At 35.5% G+C, this 17404-nt stretch overlaps 1 protein-coding gene across 1 annotated transcript in view; it reads right to left on the minus strand.

Moving 5' to 3' along the window:
- Window positions 1-1259: 1259 nt before the first annotated feature.
- Window positions 1260-17404, minus strand: part of BRD1 (bromodomain containing 1) — a 59636-nt gene continuing 43491 nt past the window's right edge. Inside the window, 5 exon segments of the mRNA XM_064506228.1 lie at window positions 1260-3159; window positions 5884-6038; window positions 7716-7825; window positions 11951-12078; window positions 13685-13820. Of these exon segments, the coding sequence (XP_064362298.1) occupies window positions 2976-3159; window positions 5884-6038; window positions 7716-7825; window positions 11951-12078; window positions 13685-13820 (713 nt within the window). The 3' untranslated portion in view covers window positions 1260-2975.

A 17404-nucleotide genomic window follows, 5' to 3' on the forward strand; every position in this document is an offset into this window, starting at 1 on the left:
CAGGCAATTTCAGTTTTCCTTACATATACAAAAGAAAAACAACATAGCCCTTCTTGTGAATTCACATAAAAAGAATATGCACTGTGCTTTATATAGGATGTTTAAGGGGTGGCTTTTGATCGATAATAATGCTTTCCTGCTCGGAATGCTGTAAAGTGCATGCAGACACTTGTAAGACAAAGAAAGGAAAGTTGCCCTCTTCAAGAACTAATGGAGCTGCTTCTGGAGATAAAATCCAGAAAATGAATTTGTCTGAGACTTCAAGTTTCAAACCAAAGCTTTCACTCAAGACGTTCTAAAGAATTTTGTACAAAATAATAAATTAACTGCTATAATTTGCAAAAAGGAACTCTTCCTACCCCCTCCCCCCCAAATATTCCTACTACCAGAAGCAGTTGATGAAACAACTTCGGAAACCTTCTGAAGAATCATTTTGCAACTGGGTGTGTGTATATCCTCTTTATACTGCAATTACATTCTTCACAGATACCAAAATTCTTATCATACAGGTACCAAATTATCACTTCTCCATTCCAAACTGCAGTTAGTTTTCCCAAGAGCTGAGAGGTCCAAAAAACCATTTTCACTGCTTGCCAGACTCAGGCTGTGAATTATCATTTGGTTTCATACACACTAGTTTTGAGTATATCTGAGGGCCCTAGTTTGAAATATGATCTAATGCTATTTTATGAAAACTAAGCTATTTTATGAAGATTCTCTTAAAAGACAATTCTAACAGATCACAAATGGTTTTACTGTTTTAATATTATGCAAGTGAAGCTCCATTCCCTTCAAAGATGGGCACGGTTATATGGCACATCCTCCAAGCCACTCCACAATGTTCTAATCAAGTCAAATGATTTTTATTGAATTTTTTTTACCTGATGTAGCAATTGTTTCTATCACAGCACAGCATGACAATCGCAATCCTTATGAGATACCTGCTATCATTACTCCTCTGAAAGCAATGTTTACTATCAAGACTAGCAAAACTATTTCCTCAATCATTTGTGAAATTTATCCAACCAAATTTATAGAATCCACATAATCTTTGCCATTATTAGAATCCATTATAGGCAACTGCTTTCAGTTAATATAGCGTAAGTGGAATACCAACCATGTAGAGGTCTGAGTAAGGATGACACTGCATGCCACAGCAAGAAAACAGGTTCTGGAACTAGCAACTTTTTAACATCTCTGTCATGGAGTAAGAGAATGGGCACTATAGCAAAATTTCAGGGGCTAAATTCAGGACAAAATTAACAGTTGAGAAAGAAACTTTATTTCAAGCTTCTAAGGGGGTATTACAAACAATAGAGAATAAAAACATTAAAAATTATTTAAAAAGTAATTGTCCCTTTAAAATAAAGATTCAAGCAGGTTTAACAATGAAGTATGCTACTCAATGAAGTTTTAAAAAAAGATTTAAAAAGTATTGGTTTTGCTGTATTTGCTAATCTTTTATAAAAAAAGCTGGGCATAAATACTTCGTGCATTCATATGCATTATTTGGTGTTTCATATTATATAACTTGGTACAGTATTTAAGATATCACTGCAAAAGAGTTCAAACAGTGCATTTATAAATAATGGAGTCATTATAAATCACATTGCAAACATACCTTTCCATTTTCATTGTTACAAATTCAGTATTTCAGTGAACGTAGGAATAAAGTAGCTTCAACAATCAATATCTTGACTTTATTTTTGTTTTTAATATAAAAATGCAGTTCTGGAAACCCACCCGCCTTCTTCCCCCTGCCCAAACATAATGCTTTACTTCTTAAAAATAAAAATAAAGTACTAATTCTATATACATCACATGTACCATACAAAAATGTATCCAAAGTTTCTATTGCTACCAAAGTGTTCTAAATTAAAAGTTACATAAATCCCCTCATTGGAAACAAAAGATTACAAGTTACAAAAAAATCAAATTACACACAAACCATCAAGTTATTTTATACAATTTCCAATACATTTTTCTCCCAAAGCAAGTTGTCTTCTCATGTGCCTGTATAAAAATGCATATCAATATATTTGTCAATTTTATTTTTCATTATAAAGCAAATTAATACATTTTCTACAATAAATAAAACACAGGGAGGCACCTATATCAACAAAATATAATCCATGGGAGATAAATGGGATATGGTTTTGAAAGAAATAATGTGCTTGCAGGCTTTAAGCCAGGTTTGTTTAAAACAAAAACAATCATAAGAAGTTATTTTGGGCAACAATGGAGTGTTTTTGGTGATTCGCAAGTGATGTACATAGCATAATTTTTCTCTTGATGTCTTTCTCACAAAGTACCCTCCAAAATAATGCAACTTCCTTTCTTAAAATACATATTTGTAACTGTAAATTTACATCAATCTTAAATACGTGGTACTTTGTGCAAAGAGCAATGATTTACACAAACATTCAGAAGTCTTTTTCAGAAGCTACAGACCAAGGAAGAAATGATACAAGCAGCACCATATTGTATATGATTTAGGCAAACATATATTTGATGTCATTTTGATATTAGGCTTCAAATGCACTAAACACCTTAAGCTGGAAGATGGTGCTTAGGAAACTAAAGGAAGGGGGGGGGGGGGAAAGCATGGAAACAAAAACCAACTCCCTCCCCAGCAAAATTGTAAAAAGAATTAAAGAGCTACCTCTAAAATCAGAATAAGTTAAGTGTTGAATATACATTTATGTACAATTATGAACACTATGAACAAGACATTTTAACAGGTTTAGTGGAAAATCCTCCAAACTACAACACAATAATATCATTAATCAATATGGCAATGGTGATTTAGAAGAATTGCTCGACTATTTCAAGTTTGCAGAACTCAGCCACTGAATCAACAATTAAGGGGTTTTATCTTCAATACATTCTTTTAGACAAAGAGGTTCATTAGTAGAGTTCAAGTCTGTGTATGGTATTCTGTGTATGGTATTTTTCATGCCTTGGTAGAATCTTTGTTAGTCAATATCGCTGAAGTCACTGACTGGCTCTCCATGTACTCTACTCAGATGATTCATAGCACGATCAAAAGCAATTCTTACTGCTTTACGAATGCTTGAGTTACGGCCTTCCATCATTTTTAACTTGTCTATGGTTTCATCTATCCCAAGGGGCACCATTTTGGATTTAGGAAGCCACTGCCTGTAAGAAAGAGCAAAATAATTATGTTAAATATAGAATAAAATGAAGGAGTTTGTCTGCTTTGTTCACTGTAAGGGCTGTTACATCAAGTTTTTCATTTAGTGAGTCAAAAATTTGCCATCTTAAATAAAGTGACAGAATTCCTATTAAGTTAGTACCTACTTGCCTTAAATCTATCTTTTAAAGAGATTTAATATTAAGCAAGCATCTTTCGCAAAATAAAGACTACATTCAAATTCAACAACTAATATACCGTTTAATGACAAATACCAACTAAAAAGAATTAGAACGAAATACTGGTAATTTGTTTTGAGGACAACTGCAACTAATAATGGATGTGGCTCAAGATTCAGCTGACACAGTACTACTTTTCTTCATTCTTTCATTTCCAGTATTACAAGGAATTTGCAGATGATGAATTTTTGCCTTACATTTCAAAGACATCTCAGTTTGATCTTTAGGTGGAAAATCAGTATGCTTTTACCCTGCAGTATGAAATCCCACTAAGTCAGTATTCAGATTACTTTTCTCTTTTAAGTTCCAGGAATACCATTAACTGCTGGGGACAGAGGAGTGATAAGGAAAAAAGCTTTACACTCCATACTTCTAGATAAAGGAAAAAGCATTTTAACCATTTAAATTAAAAAAAAAAAAATCAAATATATTTTGTTCATTTCCATAAATCAGTATTTTAATTAATTTTAAGTTACGTATATTAAGAAAAATAAAAAGTCAATAAACTAATGAACATCTATTAAAATATTGTGGACTGTAGTCCACAATTTCAGCCCTGCAAATGGCAGAAACCATACTTCTGTTTAAAGATTTCATTTTGAGAGTCCATTTACAGCTTAACAAGCTGCAAATTCGATACTAAACTATCCAGTATTAACTTTTTCATCTGAAGCTTTTTTTTTTCCTCCTTTCTCCTTCAAGAGTAATAGAAAAAGCTTCTCTTGAAATACTATTTTTATTACAGCACTCTGGACTACAATCCCAAAGTACGGAGCATACAGATTGAGACCAAAAATATTTAAAACGACAACACAAGGATACAGAACAGTATAGATATAGAACGGTAACGATTAATCACATCGGTGATCAGCATGGTGGGCAGCAGTCCAAGCATTAACATTTTAATTCAGATCATGAGAAAAGATTTAAGAATGTGTGGGGGGTTTGTTTTTGTTTTTTGTTTTTTAAAGAGAAAGCTTTCAGAAAGTCCTCCAAATGCAAAGGACAGAGGGAAAAGATAGGTTTATCTGAAAAGATCCATAGATTATAGAAGCTGCTATCACAGACTGATGACATATATTCTCATGTGCATGAAAGTCATAGACATGGGTTAAAGAGTATAAGGAAGCAAAAATGAGTTAAGAGTGATGAGTGCTGAAATGGCCGAAATCATCAGGATAAAAGAGGTGTTTTAAAAAAAAGGGGGGGGGGGCAGCACATTAGCCATTATATAGAAAAAAAAGCCTGAGAAAATATTTAGCTTTTCCTGTTCATCCATGCAGGATATGTTTAATATCTGAAAAACTTAGGATAACCCAGACATGAAGACGAAGAGAGGCTGAAGGACTCCCAAGATCATGCAAGAGGTAGTCACTGCAATGATTAACAAAGTGGCTAGAGAGATCTTGTGTTACACTTGCAGTACCAATGACAGCATGAGAATCGGAATACTGAATCTCTTTGAAAAACAGATGTTCTCCACTGACAGACAGGCAGAGGAAAGCAAAATCTCACAGAATCATGCACAACTGAACGAAGAAGATCCTTTGAAGGACATGCCAAAGAAGCAATAAAGAAAAGAATGAGCAAACAGAGAGAAGCAAGCCAAAGAATCACAATTAAGCCAATGGATCTAAGAGGACAGAAAGGAATCACCAATTCTGAATTTTACATAAGAAGTCATTTAAGCAATAATGTATGGGGACAGAGGGAGTCAGAAAAATGGCAGCATTTACATACAACACATTTAATCAGTTAATAGGGAAAATGGCATCTGGAAATTGAAGTGAATTCAAGAGCAGAATTAAGATACAAAAAGATTTTAAGGTAGCCTGAACTGTGAGGAAATGAAGAAAGGAGAGGGATTAAGGAAAGAGAGACCTTGATGAAAGGAAGAAAAAGAAGTAGGTGAGAAGTTTCTGTAACTAACAGAAAAACAAACAAAGAGCTAACGGAACAGAAAGAATTGTTTTATGGTGTGCATTTTCCCCTCAGGCTCCACACAGCGTACTGCTGATACTGAAAGAAATGGAGAAAAAGGAAGGTTTGATGAAGAATTGACATACGGCAAAGAACTGCAAATAAGAGTGTTAAGAAAGCATTTAACTCTGGAGATCATAAAATTAAAGAAAGTACACCTGAGCAGAGTGGGAAAAGTGTTGTCATTTGGAAAGCAAAGATGAAGGCTGATAGAGACAAACAAGTAACTTTAAAAAGTCTGTTTAGTCAAACAAACAATTTAGCCAAGTCAAGACCAAAAACAGAAAGCTTGTAAATCAAACCAAAAGACAACTAACTAACAGTTTGTATTATTTACTTCCAGACTGGCCATAAATAAAATATCTTTCAGTGATGATATGCCTTGGTCCAAGAACAGTCCCATTATATACATCCATAGGAAAGACAGTGTTTCAACTTTCTTTTAGACTTAAGGTACAGGTTTTTAAAATTGTAAGTCACTGCATTAAACAATATGTTTCAATAACATACCAACTTCTTTTATTGTCAAAAAACAGTACTAAGAAAAGCTTCTCGTCTGATTTGGTCTGCATTTGTTCTCCAATTTTCAATACATCCAGAGGTGGCACTGGTATTGTAACACCATTGTGATGGCCAGCAACACGAGGCATCTTAGGGTCGATAATCTATAAAAACAGAAAAAAAGGACAGTTTCTAATTTTTAAAACTACATCATCCACTTTAAGGGCTTCTTTATTATGAATAAAGCTGGGAATGGGAAAAGAACCATAAACTGAACAGCCACTGTATATAAATAGACTTTGTGTTACATACACCTGTAACTTTTTAGCTTAAGTTGAATAGGCACAGGGGTAAAATTAATTGAAATAAACAGGACATTCAAAAAAAAAAAAAAAAAAAAAGAAAAAGACAAAAGCTATCTACAGAGCACTTTCTACCCACATTAGCTCTTCTTTAAGTCACTTCAGAATTTCACTTAGTACAACTTTGCAGATTGACGAGAAGGTTTCAAAATGAGAAAGTTGAATCAAGGTTTCTAAAAACAACTAGTGATAACTGATCTCAAGTTTTGAGTTTTGAATTTGAGACACCCTAAAGAAGCAGCCAATGTTCACATATGATTATTTCTTTCTGGAAAAACATGTCATGCACTCAGAAGTTGAAACACAAAAACCCTAACCAAGCAATAAAACCCAAACAGAAAAAAACCCTGAAGTTGCTTTCAAAATATTGCTCAAGCAATTTAATGATCAGAAAAGGCTACTTATTTTTCCATTGAAATATTTAATGACAATCACAAATTGTTTCAGATGAAGGTCCAAAAGTAGAATAAAATATACTGCAACTAACAACATAAAACTAATTCAGCTGACGGAAAAACTGCTTGGTAGGTAGTGCTCCATGTTATCGAGTGTTTAGTGGCTGCCTAAGAGGAGTTGTTATTCTATGCCCTTTCTAACCATCTCCTCCCCTACAAACACTCCACAGTATCACAGAATAAACAGATTAAGGAAATCAAGACAACAAAAAACTTAATACTGTGGGATGTGGATCTAACACCATAATGTATCATTGGAGAGACGACTGCACGCCTCAAATCCTAAGCACCTGACCCAAGTGTGCTTGGGTCAACCCACTGTGGGCACCCAAAGTCAAGTGCAATGAAGGCTCACCTCCACTCCTTTCATCCTGAGACTGTCGGTTTTCCTGTCTTATCTTGCCATATATTAACACAGCCATTAAGATTATGCAGTCTACTATATAAATTGAGCCTTATCTGCACAGTTTCTAAAAACCACTGGCCTGAAGCCATTCAAACACTTTAGGAACAACACTTTCTCTACAGACTATTAATTTAAGCAGAACTGTACGCATTTCTCCTAAAATAACAAAGGTGTGACAGTTTCAAGTGTCCATCATGTGATTTACAACTGGATACAATCATTCAATTTCTTCCAACTCTTTTTCTTTAATAAACTGCAGATCAAATTTTTCTACTGATTTTAAAAGTAGAACGCATATAGTTCTAACACTGACGAGAAGTCAGTCAAATGCTTACTCAGTTGATCCTTTAAACAAAGGATAACCTATATTACAATAAGAAAGAGCAGCAAGAGAATTAATCAGATAACGGGTAAGACAGAAGAAATTTTTGACTCAGCATCTGATACTGCAATAGTTTTACAAACTGGATTCATCAAAAAGCTGTAAAGAGGGCAAAATAATTCACTTTTACTCAAACTGAATGGGAACTTTTGAATTATCCAAAATTACTTACTTCAAGATTTTCAGAACAGAAACAGTATCGCTAGTGTACTAGTGGTGGGAAGCTGCGTACTCACCAGAGCTGGGTAAGAGGGATATCCACTGCATTTGGCCCATACCACTTTTAGAGGCTCAAGAACGGATGTTGCAGCATCAGTTGAGATCCACATACTGCTATGCCCAACTTCTAAGAAGAAATAATAATTAAATACAAGACTAATACTGTAAAGAATCAAACCTTAAACAATCCCTCTTCAGCTGTTTCCTCACCCATATCCATGATCATGAGAATCAAAATCTCTGAATACCATCTGAATACCATCCTTCATCCTCATATCAAAAAACAGGTAATGTTCGTAACACTTCTTTAAATGATAACAGTACTTTAATCCAAGCCCACAGATAAAAAATAAGTTTTTAGAGGCTTCTGGAAACGGCACATCCTAAAACATCTCAATACTCAGAAGGCAAGGGCCCAAATTCTAATAATCATTTCCCTTTGAAAAATCTCAAAACATAAAATTAAGGTACTCCAAACAACTAATTTCTTCTGAAACTATGACAGTCCTGTCAAAGATGTGGTGGCACTGAAAATGGAAGTTGCATGGATGTTTCAAAAGCACTGCATATAACATATAGCAGGATTATCACCTGATAACTTAAAATGCTTGTCTGATATATACATTTTTTAATCAGTCCTCCTGGTCTCTGCCTAGCTCTTTTGTACAACAGAGTTCAAGACAACCAAGAGGATGCAAGGAATTACATAGCTTCAATAGTGGTTTCTCCTTCTCAGCAGGCAGTATAACCAACAACTGAATTTCTGTTATTGCTCTCCTCTACCAGTGTTCTTACAGCTCTATTCTCTGTAGCTCACCACTAGGCTGAAGGACAAGATAGGTTGAAGTCCTTCAGTCAGCTAGAACTGTGGCCCCCTAAAGACACACCTAAAGAAAGGTCAGTGGGTTATCCCCTCAAGATGGAACTGGGGAAGGAGACAGAAGGAAGAGAGGAATGAAAGAATTCACGAGCTGGAAAGACGAGGCATTTGTAGGAGGAAACTTGATACCAAAATACAGCTGAGAGGTTACAGTCACAATTTTTAGCTGCAAGGCAACAGTTGACAGAAGTAGCTCTCTGCTTGCCAAGGTAAAATTTTTCTTCAGTTCTCCTGAATCTGCTCCCATTTAAAAAACAGGCAACATGTGCAAGAAGTGCAATAAAATCTGACAGGCAGATATACATTCCATCTCAAAAAATCAAGAAAAGTGCTAGCAGAAGGTGTCCTCAAACCTTATAAAAGTACAAATAGCAAAGAGAAAGTGCTTAAGGTGATCAGCAGAAGAGGGCAGGCATTTTCTGCAATATATTCTAGGATAATTTTCAAAGATAGGCTTTTTATTCAATTAGAATTTATTTTTAATCAGTAACAGTAGTTATCAGCTTTTCCAAGAAAATATTTTATTGGGAAATACAATTTTAGAGATTCCTACTTTGTATAACACCAGCTGTTATAAAGCAAAATTTCATAACAACTTGACACCACAGCAGGAGCCATCGCTTACTGAACTATATAACCTTGGAAAAACTGCTATTAAATTTACTGACTGGTTAAACTCGTATTTGTTGCTTTGTGTATATTTTTTAGGGAAACTGAAAGGTCTGTCTAGGATGTTCTTCATTTTTTCATGAAAAGCTGTAATAGTATTTTTCAGGTGCATAACCCACAAAAATAATACATACAGGCATTCCTATACTTCTGAAAGTATAGGTAAATACATAACATACTGGATATTATGGAAAGACATAACAAATCCAAATGAACAATTCTGGTAGCACCTCAAAATAAAACAGTTGGTCAAAGGAAATTCCAACACAACAGAAAAAGTAATTTAGGCAGCTTCTTTATTTCTCTACTCTATTAATACTAGTGCATTAAATATTCAGGTAACAGCTAGACACAGTCATAAACATTTAGATGAATGTGTCTTTCATATGCAGACTATTTGTATTTTGAAAACATATACAGAACGGTAACTGTTACATAAAAGCAGTACAAGTCGTGCTCTCAAGGGCAGCTGACAAAGAAAAACTATAAAGCTTACATTTTTCTCAGCTGCAGAGTTGATGCAAAAAACCCAACATTTAAATACTGGGAGGCATAAATAATCTCACTGGATGCACATAGCAAGGCTCCCTCAAAGAATTCTCAGGTATATAACCGGTAAGGGAGAGTCTTGCAATCTTTCCATTGTAAGAATTTATTTTGTTTGGTGATAAGGGTTGCTGCACTAACATGTACGGTTAACAGTTTTGTCTGGATTTTTTTTGTTTTTTTTTCCTCTCCCTACCAACTTTCTACTTCTCACAACATTTTTAAAACTAGGTTCCCCCCCCCCCCCCCCATGAACATTTTCATAACAAAGTTGATGTTTAACTCCATGTAGGAAACTTGAGAAAAAAAAGACTTTTTAGGTGTCAGGGTCACAAAGTTCAAAACTTGAAGGCACTCAGGTCTTCAAAAAAATCAGAGCTAAGAGCTTCAAACCCAGCATCTGCACAGCTTTCAGCAAGGAACGTGAGCTTTTCTTAGTCAATTATTCATGAATTTTGTTTTAAACCAGAAATAGACAAGAAAGTCTATTTACAGAACTGTGGCTAGAGTAAGTATGCACAGTGTTGTTCTCTTTTCTTTCCTTTTTTAAGGCATACAGAGACTACTTTGATTTTAACACCTAAAGCTGCAGGCAAATCCAATGATGCTGAGCACAGCATAACCCCTCCTGCTACTCAGGAGGTACCTGTGGTATCTCCAGAGCAAATGATCATGCTTTAGCAAACATGATAAATTGAGACCTTCCCTTTTACTGTGTAACTCTTGGCTGGGCAAGTCTTCTCTTCAATCTCTGTCAGTGACTTACCTGTCAAAATGAAGACTGTATAGAGAAAAAAGCTATTTGAGACAAATGCAGAGAAATGTTCCGCTAATCAATCCTCAAAGCAGTCAAATCAGCACAGCTGTATGCACTGTGTTTGTTTCTAAAGCACGTATACTCGTCAAGCAAAATTGTTTGAGACACTTTGCTAAGAATGGACAACCTTGCAATTTAGTTTTTGTGAAATCTGGGATTTTACTAGCGAAAGTAAATCATGATAAAATTCCAATTACGCACAGAATGGATGCAGGACATTTCACTTTCCTTTACTCCTACTCGTTTCCCCCTTTTGATCTGCTGAGGTATCAGAATGCAGGTGGTGGCTGAAAGAGCACAAGTTAGAGGGAATGTACAGTAATATATAAAATAATGCTGTTAAGTGTAATCAAGAGAGACTAAGAAGACTTTTGGGTAGAGAGAAAAAAAAAAGAGAGAAAAAGAAAGAACAAGAGAAAAAAAAGAGGGGTGCAGGAATTCCAAGTAGAAATGTTAACTACAAGACTGCTTAGGACAGAGGGGAGGAAAAAGCAGATGGAAAGAAAAGGCTAAGACTTGTATAATAGGCTAAAATACATGTAATAAAGATATTAAACCTGAGAGTAACCAAGCAGCAGATGAAAACAGATTATCTGCAAGGAATTAAACAAGACTGATCATATGGGGAGGACATAACAGAGTAAGGCAAACAGTCTGTTTGCATTAGAGAAACTTGAAGGAGTCCTGGACAAGAAACACCCAAGATGAGGGGGAGGAGTTTTAAGGTTAGAAACTGAAAACAGGCCTCCTAGACACAGCAAGGCTGATGCAGGGGGAACACTGTATTACATAGATACAGTTCTTATGGATGAGACTACCTATTTAAACCAAGAGATACAAATAAAATACAGAAACTGATGGAAAATGCATCACTAAGCATGTTTCCCCTAACATTTGGTGATCTATTATGTTGTTCTTAGAAATTTCCAATTTCCTTAGAAATGTTAAAATTTTCTCCGATTTCAAATTTTTCCTGAATAAGAGGGGACCGCGTCTCACTCATCTTTCAACACATTTATGCAAAAGAGTATATACAGAATAAACCTTAGAACAAAAGGCTCAAATGAAAAATGTTGACGGAACCACAAATAGTGACTCATTCCAAACTTTGCTTGTACTACTAGAGTAACCTTATTTACATCAAAAACTTAGTTTCAAAAAACTTGGTACTACTACTTTCTCTTTAAAGTTTTTAAAAGTTGACATTTAGCAATTTCTGCAATGCTATGGCCACCACTTTCAGAATGTACTGCAGCAGAGAAAATAAAAAAGTTAGAATCTGTAAGTAAACAGACAAAATATAATTATATTGTATTCTTAACACAATTGTCTGTAGTTACCTGCTGCAATTCTTGCTGCTTTGGCATAGTTTCCATTTTCAATGCACGATATCAATTCGCTTCGGTCTTCCAACGTGTGTCTTCGTATAAGTGCTGGTTTACCTTTACCACACTTTGGTAGGCTGAAACTGCCGAAGTATTAACATTAGAGCCATTACTTGTTAATTAACTTCATTTACTACAAATCAAGATTTTGAACAAAAATTTAAAATTTACCAGTACATTCTGCAATGAGACCAGTAAGCATTAATTTCATAAAACATGTACAAATTAACCAACAATATAAAAGCTAAAAAACTCAGTATTTGTGTACATATTGGCCGGTTATTGGCAAAAGACAAACAGTATGCATCTGCAGCTCAACTGCAGTGCAGATTACACACTCACAACATGAGAGAAGCTGCTTTGTCCTAAGTGTTTCCATTTAGCCAATATCTACTGTAACAAGTTTCCTCTGTTCCCATAGCCCCACTACATATAAAATGCAACTACTTTCTCTTTCATTTTTCATTACAAATTCAAATCTTTCACTTGCAGATAGGAACATCTCCACACAAAGTAGAAACTTTTTCTCAAGAGTCTCTACTGCACACCTGAATTTTCCTTAAGAGATCAAAGAATTTGAAGAGGAATTATTCTAATATTCTCAATATATCACATTCATAAGAGACGGAAAATTCTCTTTGTTTTTGAGAGTCAGTTTGACACGAATGTATTAACACCATCCCCTTAAGCAATTTAATACCAGTCACAAGCAGATGAACAAAGTTTTTTTCAACAGATTTGTCCTACATTTCTGTATGCCTCATCCCACTCTAACAAGCTCCATTCTTCTATCACATTATTTTCAACCTCACAACCTCCTCCACTACATGAACAATTCAAAGTTGCGTACTGTCAACAGATCACATTTCTAGGCCAGCACAGCACAAAACAATTGCCGTTTCATGGCCCCAAACAAACCTATCAAATCCCACCCCTTCTATATACTCCACTTCCTTCAAATTCTCACATCCTAGGGCTGGAGGTAGCTACCTCTTACCCAGAGGTTAGTATGTTTTTGGAAGATGTGCACTGGTGACACAGAAATACGTATCAATGAGGACAGAGGTCACCATTCTGACAGACAAGTGTCCTTCCTTCCTGTTCTAAAGTATCAAATGGATGTGCAGGCTCATATGACCTCTTTTTGCCTAGTTCAAGGATCTTTAACAAAAGATTCCACTGAGAGAAGGTCAACAGTTGGTGCGTAGGTACTATCATCACTGCAATAACTGGCCAGTAACCTAAATCATGGACTAATACTCTACAGTTCAGCAGCTATGGAAATCATCTTCCCTGGGCAGAAGACTGGGCTTTGGAATTCACTTTCCCTTAAGGACTGTTCCCCCCCCCCCCCCCCCCCCCCCCAATAAACACATTCATTTTTAGTTTTCAGGATTGGAGAGGTAATTAAAACAAACAAAATTATATACACATACAACTATATATATGTATGGGGAAGGAGAGAGAGAAGGAGGGAGGGAGAATGTGCACAGTCAAGTGTAACCACACCTGCAATAATCTGAACATAAAAAATGAATACCAGCAGTCCTCAAAGGTGTCTTAGACTTGACACACAACTTTAAATGCCACTATTTTTTTAATAGCTGTGATCCTCCAACAGGGGTCACAAGTAGTATATAAAACTGATATATGCAACCTCAAATTTATATTTCAGATTCGTATTTTTACCTTGAGTTACATAAAAGACTGTTACTAGATGAAATACTAGATTCTGATGCACAACGGCGGCGAGGTTCAACTTTTCTTCCAGGAGTATCATCTAATGTTCTCTCTTTACTTCCATCTCCAAAACCATTTGACAGACCTGTAACATAACATAAAAATACACTGCATTAGACCGGAAATCACATTCTTTTCATTAACAATTATATATTTTCATTAAAAAGTGTGCATATACATACATGTATATCATTTTTCTGTAACTCTTAAGTATTTTCATATAACCAAAAGGAAAGAACATGAAAAATAACAAAACATTTCATTTTCAAAACACAATATTGTAATTAGGAGGCTCTTGTAGTCCAGTTTTTAAAGTCAGGATGGAAATTTAGATAACATTAACAAGGTGAGGATTATAGTATGGGAAATGCCAAATGGATTATCAAATTAGTCTCTTTATGTAATGTTTCCACAGGTGGTATATTAAGACAGTCACAGTCAGTCTGGAAAAGCTAGGTAGAAAAACCAAGAAAAAAGAAGCATTACAAAACTTGCAGATTCATAATCTCAGCACAAGACTCATTTGTCTATGATGTTGGAACTGTAAGTCAAGCAGAGTATACTAAGAATCCTTTTCAAACATCCAAAATAAAGGTAAGTAGGGATTCTCTTGCGACCCTATTTAATTCCTACTGAAAATCAATGGAAGTCTTTCCATTGTTATCTTCAGATGTTACAGAACATTTCAATAAGTTCATATTGAAATGATCATGTCTAGTTCTGGCATCAAAATCAGTAATTGATTATTTTTGACTGTCCTTCCCTTGGCACCGGAGTCTGTATACATTAGAGAATATTTTATTAATTGTAATGAAAAGGTGACCGAAAGCTTTTGCATTACATGCTACTGATTTGGTATTTGTATGTGCTGAGCTGCCACAAGTCTGTCTCTGGTTTGCTTACTCAAAAAAAAAGTATAGTTCTTATTAAGCCTTTTTCATATTTAATTAAAGTGGACAAATTAAGAGGTTTAACGTGTAGTTTTCCGAAGCGTTCCCCACAGAGGGGAGAGGGGGCAGAAAGAGAACTGGCCACCCTCCCCCTCCTTTTTTTGGTTTTTAATAAAGAATCCAACACGGACTCAAGACTATCAACAGAAATGAACTGGCTTAAGACAATGCAATTAGCTAACAATCGGTTATTGTAGATACACAGTCTTAAAGGTCATCACAATCTTTGTTTATTCAGAAATAGCTGAATAAACTTCTTGCATACCTTCACATGCCTCTGCATAAAGCATTATACTAGAAAACAATTATGAACTACTTTTAAAGTTCCAATTCTTTCAATTTGTCTGCTATACAGGCATCTGCAAAGAAGGTTAAGAACTGATGAACTTCTGTTTAGCAAGTTACTTTACATGATCCAGTTCTATTTCAAGGTGTTCCCATACAGTGATTTAAAAGGCTTTTTCCTCAAAAGAGCTTCCATTTTGGATTAACAACACAACTTTAGATTTTTAAGAGAAACAGAAGAATTTATTCAATGTTCTAAAAGATTTAAAGAATTCTTTGCCATTTATCTTTCATTGTAAAATATTTTAAAAGCTTCTAAGTGTTGTGTGACTCTTGGATTTGCCTAAATAACTACATATACATATGCATAGTACTTCTCAGATTTTGATTTCCTATACAAGAAAAAAAAGTAAAGGTGGCAATGTCTTGAGTGCTGAAGCATCTAGCTACAGGCTATTGATTAATCTCATGCTCATTCTCAGCAAGTCAGTACAAACAGCTGGGGATTAAGCAGGAGTTCAGTCCTAGACTATGCTTAAAGATCTGTCAAATCACCATGTTTTATGAGAAAACTAACTTGAAATCCCCTATGAAATATCACAGTACACTTTACAAAGTATCTGAGACAAAAAACTGAAAAGCCATTCTGTAAAGATAAAAAGGAAACCTCTTAGGTCTCTGCAGATAACTTCTTTATTCTTGGGTATCTGGTCAGACCTATTTCCAAGTGAGGTCTAAAAACTGGTTTGTTTTCATCTTGCCACAAGCCAGAGACACATTACTCAAGTTAACACTCAGGTATCTAGTTATTAGGTTGTCTGTCACCAGAAACATGTTAGATTACAGATTAATCCCTTAATTCTAGAGGACTGAATAGTTACTAGAACCAGAGTAGAGTTCAGGCTCCCAACAGACTGGGAAAGTCAAAGGAGATCTATGCTTAATCTTGGAAGGGTATGTCTCAAACATGCTACCATATGGGTCACAAACATGACTTGTGCATGTGGTACTATACCAGTTCTGGTTTAAACTGTTTCTTATTTGATGCTTCTTTGGGGGGAGCAGGGCGATTGCTTTTCAGTTGCTTCAGTCAGTCTATGAACGTCCTGCCGCTGAAATGGACAGTGCAGCTCTCAACCCCTAGCAATGTATTCTTCTCATCTTCATTATGTCAGTACCAATAAATAGACGGTACCAAAACAGTTTTCAGCCACGCAGTGCACAAAGCAACCAAAACCAGCCTAATCAACAAGTTAATTCATCTCACCACGTGATCACACGATTGCTGATGCTGAAAAAAAGGCAAGCAATGGAAACGTGCAGCTACAGCAATGAAGACGGCTCTCTTCAGTGGTACTCCTGGCTTGTCTTGGTTTAAACGTAACCCATGTTAAACGTTAAACGACTTATTTAATTCACTAGCATACGTTTTAAAGATTACAGTAAGTGAGGTTTTTAAGCAGTCATCAGTGGCGTTAACAAACCCAGTCCACACCAGTCTTTGCTGTTTGACATAGGGTTTGAAATCCCAGAGGTTAATTCCTTTATGACGACTCAGACAGAGGATATTGTGAGGGATAAAGGTCCAGAGCAAGAGTATTTGGAATTCAACTATAAAACAAGACTGATAGATTGTTAGTCTCAAATTGTATTTTGAGTTTAGTAGTAAGACTCCATATGGAAGTGCTTGAGAAACTCTGTAAAGCTTTCAACAAATTCAGCTAGCTCATGACTCTTTTCTGAAAAGCGCTAAATAAACTCTTTTCATTTTCAGAAACTGTTCTGTAATCTGTAGAATGGTCTCCAATCGTGCAAAGCAATAATCTGTTTTCCTGACAAATATGAAATATTAAAGTGCAAAAGAATTCAGAGCTTCTTAGCCTCATCTCTCACTTGTGGTAGCATGGAAAAAACAAACAACATGCAGGCTATAAACTGGAAAAAATTTCCTGAATACCAAGCCCAGAATGAGACTCAGCTTACACAGTCCACTTTTCAGAAACGAAAAGCAACAGGCACTCTTTTAAGAAAGGAAGATCTCAATACATATTTTAAACAAAACACATTCACACCTAGTCGCAGATGCAGCAGTTGCCCAAATGACCTCATAATTTAATAGAAGAATCTAGGCAATGAAGTTTTGAAGAGCGTTATGGTATGTCTGATGTGCAAAAAATAAACAAATGACCTACATTTAAATGCTTTAACTGGGAACTTGTTTTCTAGATCACTAAAAAACTCCTTCTCCCATGCAGAAACATCTCATCTCCTGTAGCTATTAGGAGTGGTGAGATAGAAGATCCCCATTTGTTTCAAGGCCTTTGTATTTTATTGGCTCAGTATAAGATACTACTAAAAAGGTCCAATAGTAAAATCCATGGGAGAAATAGCTCATCCTGCTTTTTCATGTTACTAGCCTGGGTAAGTTTGCAAT

The sequence above is a fragment of the Dromaius novaehollandiae genome, chromosome 1 (genome assembly GCF_036370855.1).
Source record: "Dromaius novaehollandiae isolate bDroNov1 chromosome 1, bDroNov1.hap1, whole genome shotgun sequence".
NCBI lineage: Eukaryota > Metazoa > Chordata > Aves > Casuariiformes > Dromaiidae > Dromaius > Dromaius novaehollandiae.